At 47.6% G+C, this 13,542-nt stretch overlaps 1 protein-coding gene across 1 annotated transcript in view; it reads right to left on the bottom strand.

Moving 5' to 3' along the window:
• The window catches only part of CLSTN1 (calsyntenin 1), a 41,159-nt gene that overhangs the window by 4,038 nt on the left and 23,579 nt on the right, over positions 1-13,542 (bottom strand). Inside the window, exons 9-16 of the mRNA XM_010850190.1 lie at positions 8,842-9,004; positions 5,659-5,715; positions 4,207-4,364; positions 2,988-3,136; positions 2,319-2,545; positions 1,604-1,774; positions 1,142-1,287; positions 2-134 (exon numbers count right to left, since the gene is read on the bottom strand). Coding sequence (XP_010848492.1) covers positions 2-134; positions 1,142-1,287; positions 1,604-1,774; positions 2,319-2,545; positions 2,988-3,136; positions 4,207-4,364; positions 5,659-5,715; positions 8,842-9,004 — 1,204 coding nt within the window. The remainder of the gene's footprint in view (position 1; positions 135-1,141; positions 1,288-1,603; positions 1,775-2,318; positions 2,546-2,987; positions 3,137-4,206; positions 4,365-5,658; positions 5,716-8,841; positions 9,005-13,542) is intronic.

Raw genomic sequence — 13,542 nt, 5'->3', positions numbered from 1 at the left:
GCAAACGGGTGGGGGTTGGCCAGGTTGTGACCCGAGAGGTCAATGAAGGAGCGGTGCTCGGGGTGGACAAACTGCGGCTGGGCAGCTATGTGGCTGGCGTGCTCCATGGGGTTGGCTGTGTGGATGACATTCACCTGCAGAAATGGAAAGGCAGCCCGGATGTGTGTGGGGAATGGATATGCACTTGACCAGCACCACCAAAGTGGGCCCTGGATAGGTGCTGGTGGGCGGAGAAAAGGACAGAAGAAGCCAAGGAGGGTGTTGTAATGATCTGATGTTCACACAGCCAAGAAAAAGCCTGCTCTTGTAATAACTCATTTTTATTGTGCCTAATAAAATAATTCATCCACAGCAGACTGGAGGAGAAGGCCTAGCACCACCAGTGGCCCTTTACCTTGGGTCATCTGAGAAGCCTGGGCACAGACCATGTCCCTCTTTTCTCAAAATCACAGCCACACGAAAGAGCACAAATCATAGGCTTTCTTTCTTTCCAATCTGCTACACTTGGCTCAAAGAACACCCTCGTGGACTCTTCAGCCTTGTGAGTCTAATTCTGGGGCTGTGGGGTCACAGTGCAAGTGCTCAACTGCTGAGAATAACTTCTGGTTCACTCCTCTGGGGCACAGAAGCTCTGAGTGACACTAGACATGTCAGAGTGGCCACGTGCCCCCTGGCCACCTGGGCCAGAGTCACCATGACCACGTTCCTCGCAACGCAGTCCTGCCCTGGGCAGAGCATTCACTCCTAGCAGGGCCAGGCCTCTGCAGAGAACCTCCGGGCACTGCTCCTTAGAAAGCAATGTCAGATTTCAAGACACACTCTTGCTCCTCAGCCCAAGGTATCAACCGCCACTCAATCCTGACCACCTCCCTCCAAAGCCCCTCCAAGTCCCGGGCTGAGGGAACCTGTGAAAAGGGCACCGTGCCGGATCCCAGCTCACCCCAAGTACAACCTGTCACCCTAAACCCGTGTAGGTCTAGCCTGAAGCAGTACCCCCAGTTGGAAAAGGTGACCCACCCCGATGAACCCCAACAGTGACCACTACAAATGCCCTGGAAATCAGCATTTGCAAACATCAGGGTCGTAAGTGGGTGCTCATTCACCATGCCACTGGCCTTTCTCTGCAGAGGCCGGCTCTCACCTCCACCTGGAACTCGCTGCTGACGTAACGACCATTCAGCTCAGAGCAGACAAGCTTGAACTTGCGGTCAAGCAAGGACCTGGTGTGCCAGTTCCGATAGCGCAGGAGGTGTAAGATCTCCTCATAGCTGGCCATGGTGTCAACACCTGCGGGCGAGGAGGAGACAGCAGTGTGGAGTTAGGAACACAGGCTGCAGGCAAACGCAGGTGGTTCCCAAGGCACTCAGCCATGCCTGGCTGTCCAACTGCGGGGTATCTCCCCCTCCTGAAGGGCGTGTGCCATAACGTGCCCGGACATCCACCCTTTATGGGGGTGGGGCACCAGGCAGAGCTGCCCTCCCCTCCCCATCTGGAAGCTGGCAGCCACCGCTCGGCCCAGTCAACACTCTCCCTTCCCGCCCCATCTAGGGCTCCCTCCAGGTTTTGAGCTGGGAAGACAGGTCCGAGCTGTCACTCTTCCCACCTGTGAAGACCACGCCCATGTCAGAGCTGCTCATTTCGATGCCCTTCTGCTGCAGGCGGGCCGCGTCCACCTCCAGGCTCTCCTGCTCTCCATTCAGTTCTTCTCCCTCCACTGTGACCTCACAGGTGTCCAGGTCGTGCACGATCTCCTCTGACACCAGTGACTCTTGAACTGCAAAAATAGCCCAACCGGAAATAGCAGAGGCCGTGGAGCCTGGAGAGGAGGTCACAGCAACGGCCTGCCTGCTCATCCTCAAACTCACAGAGCCCTTTTAGGGACCATGGATGGAGGTAGGGGACAGTCACTTTCAAGAACTGGGGGTGTTTTATGCGTCTAAGGAGGACTGAATGAATAGAGAGAAGGTCTGAGAATGGGGGGCGGTCTGTCCTGCTGGGACTGCCAGCCAGCAGGAGCATCCCCCAACTGCATCCCCTGCCCTGGTCTCCATCCTCTCAACCGCCAAGATCTATCTGACTCTGATGTCAAGCTGGGAAAAGATCAAAGAACCACCCCCTCCCCCAATAAGTGGGTTTCCAAAGATCAGAAGGAGCTCCAGCCCACAGTCAGATTTTAGAAGCAAATCCAAAACAGCATAGAAACATTCAAGTTTCCAAAACCGCAGAGGAAAAGGGCAGGGATTTTTCCCTGGCAGCCGCAGTGGGTTTCAGCTGCACAGTTTAGAGCTGAGGCAGGGGCGACTGTTCTGGGCTATCACCTGTCGGGTCCTCATCCCCTTCCCCTTCGGGTTCCACTTCTCTCGTGATGGTGCTGATGATCCGAAGCTCAGGGAAGAGGAAAACCCCCTCCGAGCTTTCAAATTCGGAAGCCGCTCGAGCAAAATGGTGGATGCCGCTCAGACTGATCTTGGGCTCTTCTGGCTGCAAAACCATTATGTAGCCATCCACTGGGGGGATGGAGATGCAGGTGGCCTCGTTAAAACACCTGTCAACAAGGAAGGGGAGGGGAGTGTCAGGGCTTGAAAAGATGACTTCTCAGGCTATACTCCCAGAGGAGGAAATGTCATAGGGTCATCCAGTATTCTTGCCTGGAGAATCCAATGGACAGAGGAGCCTGGCAGGCCACAGTCCATGGGGTTGCAAAGAGTTGGACGTGACTGAGCACAACACACACACACACACACTGCAGGCCACACAAGGGTGCTCGGAGGTGGCACAGGCAGGATTCCACAACCACTTAGGGGACAAGACGCTGGCCACTCCCAGAATGTGCTTCCAAACATCACTCAAAGTTTCTGGAAACAAGTGACCATAAGCTTACAGAAGGGAGGCTGGTTTGTCCTAAAAAACTTAAATGCACATGTTTTCTTCTCAAGGATCACTGGGCAAAGAAAGACAAGATTTACTGCTAACAAATCAGCACCTACTTGACCGTGCTGGTGATTTTGAGTCTTCGGATCCCTGGGGTGGGGAACTGTCGTGAATTAAGGTAGGAAACGTGCTGCATGGCCTTATCAAGCTCCCCCACGTCCTCTCCCTCCAAGGTCAACGTCGACTGACTAGGGTTGGCCTGGATCTGAAATGGCACCAAAACAGACAGGAGAGGAGTAAGGTTGTCTGCAAGGAGGTGAAACCATGAACGCGCTGACAAAGAGAATTAGCTTGGGATTGATGTGAACTGGTGACTTAGGAAAAGAAAAGCTTGTAGAATTCCAGTGACCATGACCCTATGATACGACAGTAAATATCAAAGGCGCAAACAGATCTGTGATATTAAGAAGAAAAAGAATGTCTGGTCTTTGTCCCTGGTTTCTGGCACAGACCTCCTAAAACCCTTGGAATTTCTTGAGGGATAGGAGCATCTTTTGTTATTCCTGATTAAGCCCCTTTCAACCACCCCAGAGTTTACCTTAATGAGGTGACTCTTGGTGGAGCCCTAGATAGTTTCTGGATAGGGACTGGTTGCTAGAGAAACAAACCATGTGATGAGAGTGGACCTTCAGTCCTACCCTTGAAGGGAGAGAGGCTGGAGACTGTGTTAATTGATCACAGTGGTTAATGATTTGATCCATCACGCTTATATAATGGAATCTCTACAAAACCCCCAAACAACAGGGTCTGGAGAACTAACTGGGTTTGCAGACACAGCAAGGTGCTGGGGGGTGGGGGGTGGAAGCCCTGTGCACTCCCCTCACCCCAGGCCCTGAGCATCTCTTCCACCTGCTTGTTCCTGAGTTGCATCCCTTACAATAAACCAGTAACTGTAAGTAAAGTGTTTTGTGGGGTTTTCTGAGCAGTTCTGCAAATTATTGAAACTGAAAAGGGGGAGGGGTTTTGGGAACCCTGGACTTGCAGCCAAGCTGGATGGAAGTGTGGGTACCAGGGGCCTGGAAGCTTGTAACTGGCAGCTGAGGAGCAGACGTCTGGTGGGCTGTGGGGCCTAGTGCCCAGTCAGTGTCAGGATGGAAGTAGACTATGGGACAACTGGGGAGCAGGGGCCCAAAGAGCTGGAGAGTTAGGGTGTGGTGCCAGAGGTGTGAAGAGTAAAAACAGATCAACCCTTGTGCCAGTGGCCTTTACACTTGAGGTCAAGGAAGGTGTGGGTGCAGGGGAGTGGGGTGCCAGGCAGGGGGGTGCCTGTGTTACCTTGACACCTCTGCCATTGTCTTCGGGGGTGTGCAGGTCTAGCCCCTCTTTGCAGGTATACAGACAGTCAATCACCTTCTTATCTGTGAGCTTCCCAGAACGGATGGTCAGGCCAGCCAGATTACCTCGGAAAAACTGGGTCATGCGCAGGTCTCCACCTGTGGAACATAGGGGAGGGAAAGCAGAAATTGTGGGGGCAGCCTGGGCGTCCCATCTCACTTTTCAATGTGGTGTTACCGGTGGTGGTGGCTTGATGGGTGGACATGCGGGTTAGTTCCTATCAGATCCTGTTAGCCTTGCAGCTGACATGGAAGCACAATGAGGAAATTAAATGGTTTATGATCATGCATGTGGCCCGGAGAAGAGAGGAGCTGGTGGTGATGTGTCCCTCACCAGAAGCCCAGAGGTCCCATGATTGTGGGCCACTCCCCAGTAAGGGTGGTCCATGCTGCACTGGTCACCATGGCACGCAAGTGACATCTTACTGGTGCTAGTCTCTTCAACCACTGCCTTCTCAGTCAGCTGGATCAGATGCTGGGCTGCCTTTTTACAATTTATTTATTTTTGGCTGGACCATGTGGATGCAGGATCTTAGTTCCCTGACCAGGAATCACACCTGGGCCCCTGAAGTGAAAGCGCTGGGTCCTGACCACTGGACGAAAAGGGAATTCCCCTTAGGTTGCTTTTTTCTAACTGAGCATATTCCCAGAATACGTACAAACTCGGGGATGAACATACACAAGCAGGAGTAGAAAGATGAGTGTTAAAACCCCATCCTGCACTTAGAAGCCTAGTATCAAGGCCGCTCAGATGGCTGTTTCATTGACTCACAGCATGCCTGTCTCCAACTACTGAGGACAGCTGAGGAGAGTGAAGATGTTATAAGAAAAAGCCAGAAAGTGGCCCTTGACAGGCTGTCACAAAGAGCCAATATCAGGAGGTAGTAAACCCTGTTCCTACACTGAAGGAGAAGAGCCTGACTGTCAGCAGCACGTCTCAATCCTGACAAGGACATTACACGCAACATCACTGTTAGGGATTGAGATCTCTAAGAAACATTATTTAGAATTTATTATCGGGCAGGACAGAATATCTAGACACGAGTCTTTTCCTGTCTGGTGGTTCAGACACACAAGCAGCAGGAGGTAGCCTGTGAGATTTCAGCAAGGTGTCTCAGGCAGTGGGATGGGGTGAGATTTGATGAAGGGGGTAAAAGAAACTCCCATTAGTGCCTCGCATGAATGAGTCATTTGCTCTCACTTCAGCTGGGATCAGCACGGGCAGAAAAAGGAAATCCCATGATGCAATGGGGCAGCATAAGGCAAAGCAGCAGCTCAAGACAGTGTCTGGGACCCAAATGCAACTGGGGTGTCGCATGCGGAATGGGCAATGAATGGAGGTCTTGTCTTAAAATGAAACACAATAGTGAACCGTAGGCAAGAGTCCAGGGACCTGCGGAGGCCAGAGGCACAGGCTCAGTTTCATTGTCACTTTCAACTCCTGAATACTCTGTAGAAAAGCAAGACAGACAATATAAAAGGACCAAGAGGTTAGGCTCTTCAGAACTGGACCTTGAAAATTAGTTTCGAAAAGTTACCAAACCCAAAGAGAACGCTTCGCCTCTCATCCCTCTTGACACACTCCACCTGGATGAAGCTTGTACATCATCACCTTTTACCACCCCAATGCTTCTTCCCATCCTTTTAAAAAAAAGTTTAATTGTAGTTGATTTACGAAGTTAATCTCTGTTGTTCAGCAATGTGATTCAGTTACACACACACACACACACACACACACACCCTTTTTCATATTCTTTTCCATTATGGTTGATCAGAGAATATTGAATATAGTTCTCTGGGCTATCCAGTAGGACCATGTTGTTCATCTTTTTCCAGTCTTTTATTTTGCCTTCCTACAGCCTCCTTGCCAAAACACAAGTTGGATTCAAAATAAGACGGAGTGAAAGCCGTGTGCTCAATTCACTGATCTTCTCAACCTGCCCAGGCAGGACCCAGCCAGATGGTGGCTGACGTTGGTGGCAGAGACGGACCCCATGCAAATGGCAGCCCTCCTGGACCACAGCGCCAGCCTTCCTGATGGGGACACACACATCAGCATCCAAAGGGTGCTATGTAGTGAATGTGTATAACTTTTGAAGGCTCAAAAGGAGTACATAATTGGTTGAGACTTTGACTTCCAAGGGACAGAGGAAGGAAGGCATTTTTAACCAGTTTTTCTGAACAGGAAGGGAGTCAGAGATTAGGGAACTTAACCCAGAGAAACATACTCAATCAGTGATGGCTCAGGGACAGCAGCTGCTGTCCCCACCAGTGTTCTGGGTCCAGGCACACACCCACCCGATAAGAGGACAGAGTCTCCACTTTCAAGACTGCTTCCCTGTGTCCGCCCCATCTTGCAGAACAGGCCTCTCCACCTTTAGCTTTAGCTGCAGATGAGTGGGCTCCAGACCAGGTGTGCACAGGTGAGCCCTGGGGTCCACACAGCTCCTCCGTCCCCTAAACACACAGGTGAGCCCTGGGGCCCACATAGATCCTCTGTCTTCACAACCCACAGTAAGAACTGATGTTTCTGTTGATGCAATGAGGGGGCCTAAAGCCTGAGTTCCCCATAGTGAATTTGAAAAGAAAGGGATCTCAAATCCCCTGAAAGGAAGAAAGGAGATCTTTTTTCCTGTTAACTACAATTTCTAAAAACTTGTGTTTGGTTTGGAGATCTAGGGAGATTTTTCTGGCTGAGGATGCCGAGAGGGCTGAGGTAGAAAGAGATGAGAGAGGGTGAAAGTGACGGCCATCTGACAGCAGAGGCACCAGGACACGAACAGGAAGGCAGACTGGAATGTGAGGGCTTATTTTAACCCATGCAACAAAGTTCTCAGAATACAAAATAACACTTAGGTTGGCTCTTGTATTCTTATTCAAGTCTTTACTGAGAAATTGTGGAAGCTAATATGAACTGAAATTTTAAGAATAAGAAAAACTTCCGATATGCCCAATAATTTATTCCTCACTCCTTGGTCTCACGTTCTCATTTCTTACAACCGACTGTCACCAGAATTAAACCTGGGAATTCACTGAAGAAGTTCACTGTGAATACTGTCGTATTCCTTTTCATTTGAAAGGATCTGCAGGAAGATTATGAAATTCAATCCTCTAAAAGCAGCAAAACTGTCTTGGAAACTGTTGTTGTTCAGTTGCTCAGTCGTGTTGGACTCTGCAACCCCACGGCCTGCAGCATGCCAGGTTTCCCTGTCCTTCACCGTCTCCCAGAGTTTGCTCAAATGATGTCTTGGAAATTAGGCTCTTTCATAAATTTCTAGTCTAACTCCAGGTACAACACTTCCACAGAGAAGGAAAAGGAAGGCTGATTTAGCAGGTACATGTGATGATGACACCCTGCAGTCACACAACAGAGTCAAGGGCAAGGGTTGGAGGCGGGACCCCATGAACCTCAACGGCAGACCAGGAGACCTGTCAACTTGGGTGGGAAAGATCACATGCTTATTTTCACTAACTTCTAATATTTAGTTTTCCCTTTCCTTATAAATGTCAGCTACAAATGACAAGAATATTGGAAGAAACCGTGACTTTGCAAATAGAAATCATGTCCCATTGCATCGACAAACATTGTTACAAAGCCCCTTGCTATTCTGACTCACAGCAGTTAACAGATGTGCCTGATCTTCACATGTGAAGAGTGGCGCAAATGTTACTATTTCACAAATAAGGGCTTTTAGCACTTGCATAACTGTATGTACTTCAATCTAATTGGTCACCTTTGAAATCCTATGTATTTTATTTTATAGGGTCATAAGAAATTATCCTTCTAAGAAGGGATCCTCAGGCTTCCCAGACTACCAGAGGAATCCATGGCACAGAAAACGTTAACACTCTTCATTCGGTGGATCAGAGACCCCGGCCTGAGTGCACCAGCTCCAGGGGTTCAAACCCTAGCGCCATGTGATCAGCTGATTAACACGGCTTGCTTCTTTTCTTCATCTCAGTTTTTCAGCTGTGAAATAGGGATAAAAAGAGCTTCTGCCCCACAGACGTATCACTTAGAATTAATGAGATAATGTATGTTAAGCCATAAGCACACAGCCTGCCACTTAGAAAACAAGAATAAGCTGTACTGTCTTGCTGGTGATTGTCATCACATCCCATCTCGGTCTTTCGGCAGAGACGCCCACAGACTCTTCTCCAGTCCTCACTGAAGTGCTTCTACCAGGCTACCAAGCACAAACACTCTGATGTGCCCTCTGGGCCAGAGCAACTCACACATCTGCTGTTTCTGTGTTTTTGTAAACTTTCCAATTAACAGATTAATTTATAAACATGTTCCTCAACACACTCTCTCTCTGCACAACGCTCCCTCCCAGGCCCTCAGGAAGGGTGTTCCCATCCTTCACTGCCTCCAGCGAGCATCACAGAGCTGCCCCAAAGCCTTGCACAGCAATGCCCCCAGAAAGGCAACACCAGGCAAAGGAATGAAAAGATAAAGGACAGGACAGCAAGGAATGAGAATACTGAGAAGAGCCTGCTTCTATTAATATCAACACAGCAGAGAAAAAGTATTGCTCCTGAGACTGAGGGGAAAAGGAGTACCCATGACCGTTACCTTGCCAGCAAGCCCCAACCACGAGCTGGGTTTCGATCTTGGATGGATGAAGTGGGTAATCTTCAGTGACAGAGAAGGGCTCATGAGGGACACCGTCCACGTAGAGGGTCACACTGGGGATTTCCACGTTGAGGACGTAGTGATGCCATTCCTCGTCACAGACCTGTGGGGCCAAGGGAAGTGTTAGGTGTGTAACACTCTCCTTCCTTCTCACCCTTCCACACAACTGGACACGAGAACGAATTTCTGTTTTCCTAGAAAGGAAAAGATTTAATGCAACAGGAACTTCCCTGGTGGTCCAGTGGTTAAGACTTCGCCTTCCAATGCAAGGGGTGTGGGTTCTATCCCTGGTCAGGGAACCAAGACCCCACATGCCTTGTGGCCAAAATACCAAAACATAAAACAGAAGCAATATTGTTAACAAATTCAATAAAGACTTTAAAAATGGTCCACATCATCAGTCAGTAAATAAAAAGGCAACAAAATATGTCTCTTCCCACCATGTCTCACCCAAAGGGCCCAGGTGACAACCACCTCAAGGACATATCAGACTGGGGGGCAGGGAGGGGCGCTTCAAACGGTGAGCTGCCCAACCCCCTTCTGCCAGGAGCGTGACACGAGGGAATTCTAGTATCGGCAGGATGGTCACCACTCCGGGGGCTGGCAGTTCCTTTTCTGGATCAAAATGAAAAATACCTCCCGTCTCAGAATGAGGCCCACTGTGCATCATGTGCTTTCCTTTCTCGGTTCAAAGATGATGCTCTATACAAATATGAACATTAAGCTCAGGTGGCCAAATTCAACTGAGTTCCTCTCCTATCCCTTGCTGTCACGCAGGGAGTGCTGGTCTGCAGTCTCCGAGGCCCCACCTGGTCTGGCACTGGCCTGATTTCTGGCTTATGTTTTATGCAAGAACAGGGACAAGCAGAGAAGGAGATACTGTGGGATGAAATTTCTAAACATGCCTTTCAAATAGTTTGCCCAAAGCTTCCCTGGTGGCCCAGTGATAAAGAATCTGATGACAAACGCTGGAGACATGGGTTCAATCCCTGATGTGAGAAGATCCCACATGTGGCAGAGCAACTAGGCCTGTGTGCCACAACTACTGAGCCCATGTGCTGCAACTACTGAAGCCCACACATTCTAGAGCCCATGCCCTCCAACAGAAAGGCCACTGCAATGAGAAGCCTGCGCACCCCAATGGGAGAGCAGCCCCTGCTTGCCGCAACTAGAGAAAAGCCCAAGCAGCAATGAAGCCAAAAATCAAATAAATGAATAATTTTTTTTTCCAGTTCAGTTTAGTCGCTCAGTCGTGTCTGACTCTTTGCGACCCCATGAATCGCAGCATGCCAGGCCTCCCTGTCCATCACCATCTCCCGGAGTTCACTCAAACTCATGTCCATCGAGTTGGTGATGCCATCCAGCCATCTCATCCTCTGTCGTCCCCTTCTCCTCCTGCCCCCAATCCCTCCCAGCATCAGAGTCTCTTCCAATTTAAGTTTGCCCAATTTACCTTTTAGTTCTAAGAAATTGAACCAAGGAGAAATTGAGAGCTTAAACAGGCCAGAAACATCAAAATAAATGAAGACATTACCAAAGATTACTCCCAAAAGAAAAGCAACTGCTTTTGAGCCTGAGGAAAAATTCAAACTTATAACATTGTATATATGTTTAGTATATATTCATGATATGTGTGTATATAAATGTGTCATCACATATTTCTAAATAAAGGAATTACACAGTAATTCACTTTTGAGATAGGTTCAGTTCAATTCAGTCGCTCAGTCGAGTCCGACTCTTTGCGACCCCATGAATCACAGTACGCCAGGCCTCCCTGTCCATCACCAACTCCCAGAGTTCACTCAGACTCATGTCCATCGAGTCAGTGATGCCATCCAGCCATCTCATCCTCTGGCGTCCCCCTCTCCTCCTGCCCCCAATCCCTCCCAGCATCAGAGTCTTTTCCAATGAGTCAACTCTTCATATGAGTTGGCCAAAGTACTGGAGTTTCAGCTTTAGCATCATTAAGATCTTAATTTTAGTTTAAGTCTTTATTTCAAACAAGTTCTGTAATAGAAGTTTCTTCAGAAAGTAATTTATATTACATTCCTAGTTTTACAGATATTACAGGTTTCTAGGGGATTAGTAGAATAACACTGTACTTAAATATCAGTAATATTTGGTCAAAGTCTATGAGCATATTCTAAGAAGACAGTAGTCAAGTTCAAGTGCGTCGCTAAGTCGTGTCTGACTCTTGCGACCCCATGGACTGTTGCCCACCAGGGTCCTCTGTCTATGGGATTCTCCAGGCAAGAATACTGGAGTGGGTTGCCATGGCCTCCGCCAGGGGATCTTCCTGACCCAGGGATCGAACCCATGTCTCTTCTGTCCCCTGCTGGCAGGCAGGTTCTTTACCACTAGGGCCACCTGGGACCACTCCAACTACTCACTTTACATCAACAATAGCCTCGCTCCCCTTTGTGCACGTGTGTGCTCACTCACTTAGCTGTGTCTGACTCTTTGAAACCCCATGGACTGTGTAGCCCACCAGGCTTCCCTGTCCATGGCATTCCCCAGGCAAGAATACTAGAGTGGGTAGCCATGTCCTTCTCCAGGGAATCTTCCCGACTCAGGAGTTGAACCCAGGTCTTCTGCATTGCAGGCAGATTCTTTATCAACTGAGCTACGCAGGCAGTGAAGATAGTAGTAGAATTAGTATAATTTTTTAATTTCCTTGAAAACAGGGAGATGAGGAGAGTGAAACCCCAAGCCACAGGCAACACCCACGACAATACTGCTGATGAGGTGACTACATGAATGCTGAGACAAGCCAAGTGGAGAAAAGCAACAGGGTTTCAGATTCAGGAGATACCAGAGGGTGTGAAGCCACATTAAAAAAAAAAAAAAACCTTTATAAAGACAACAGAAAGGAGAGTTCAAAACTTAAAGCTAGGGGGAAAAAAAGTCATGTTGATCAACTATCTCTTTTCAAAGTGTAGGAAAGCTAATTTCATGTAAAACTGAGGGTGGGGGAATGGAAATGACCATGACTCAATTCCACATGAAGTTTTTAAAAGGAAAAGAAAAGACAACCAAAGGGAATAATATCCCTTCAGCTAATGAAACCATACCTGAAAGTCATACCTAACAAAAGAGATGAGAACGATGATCTTTTATCTTAAAACATGCTAAAAGACACAAGGAGAATGACATAAAACAGTAAAAAACAAGTTCATAATTAAAGCAACTCAGAAACGAGGTGACAGGATACAGAAATGATTTAAACGAAAGGGACGGTTACAGTAAAAAAAGGTGAAGAATATCAACAAAAGATAAAAGGAGTCCCCAGGGAGGAAAACCAAAGCAATGAAAAAGAATACCGAAAACCCTGCGTGAAATACCCAAATATTTGAAACTAGATACTATAAGAGAATAACACATATTTGGGAAAACAGACCTAAAACCACCAAGACGTATTCATAAAATTAAAAAGAAGAGGAAGAGAAAGAAATACATCCTATGATCATCCAAACAAAAAGACTAAATATTTTATAAATGAAAGAAAATCAAGTTGTTGTCAGAGTTTAATAGCAACATTTTATGTTAGAACTCAATGGAGAGAGATTTTCTGTTCTTAGAAATCTTACATCTGAGCCAGAGATGAGATATCCAGCCAAAGTGACCTTCAGTATAAAGGCCACAGACAAACTATTAAAACAACATGTAAGAACTTAGGAATTAACTGTTCCCATGAGCCCTTCCTGGGAACACACTTCCTACCACCCAAGTGACCAGAAAACAAATGCCACAAGGATAGTGACACTGACCATTGATGGCTGCTTACAACACGAAGAGAAAAAACCAGACCCAGGGCTTAAACAGATCAGAAACATTAAACCCCATTCTGATCAAGTCTTTAGAGCCCACTCCCAATGTACGGGGTATAAAGAAAAGAGAGGAGGGACTTCCTGGGTGGTCCAGTGGTTAAGAATCTGCCTTCCCAAGCAGGGAATGCAAGTTTGATCCCTGGTATAAGATCCCATATGCGGAGGAGCAACTAAGCCCACGTGCCTCAACTATAGAGAAGCCCACGCACTCAATAAAGAGCGCATGTGCTGCAACTAAGACCCAACACAGCCATAAGGAAGTAGGCAGATAGATAAATACATAAATATTTTTAAAAGGAGGAGAAGACAGAGGAGCATGTTACATTACACCACAGGGAAGCAACCAGGCAAATCTAAACTCTTGAAAACTATGGGACTAAAGCCTGATTTTATTACCAAAGGAATTCCAAGGGAGAAGAGGAGAGTCTATAGATTAAAATAAACTCAAAAAGTCTATCAGTCAATCCCAATGTATGGCCCCTTATTGGATCCTGATTCAAGCAAACAAAACTGTAAACACAAAAACACCTATGAAACAATCTGAACACTGGATGGATATTGAAAAACTATTAACAGTGGAGATAACAATGAAGTAAGACTGACCAAGAGCTGATAATTACTGAACCCAACTGAAGGGTGTGTGGAGTTGTGCCTTATACTAATCTGTCCACTTTTACCTATGTCTAAAATTTTCCGTGATAAAGTTTCAAAAACATGTAAACAGAAGGAACTAAACACTGGGATGCCCCTGGCAGTCCAGGGCTTAGGACTCTGCTCTTCCACTGCAGGGGGCATGGGTTTGATCCCTGGCTGG

Source organism: Bison bison, unplaced genomic scaffold, assembly GCF_000754665.1.
Source record: "Bison bison bison isolate TAMUID 2011002044 unplaced genomic scaffold, Bison_UMD1.0 scf7180017864289, whole genome shotgun sequence".
In the NCBI taxonomy this organism is placed as follows: Eukaryota; Metazoa; Chordata; class Mammalia; order Artiodactyla; family Bovidae; genus Bison; species Bison bison.
This window is presented reverse-complemented; position numbering and strand designations above follow the sequence as displayed.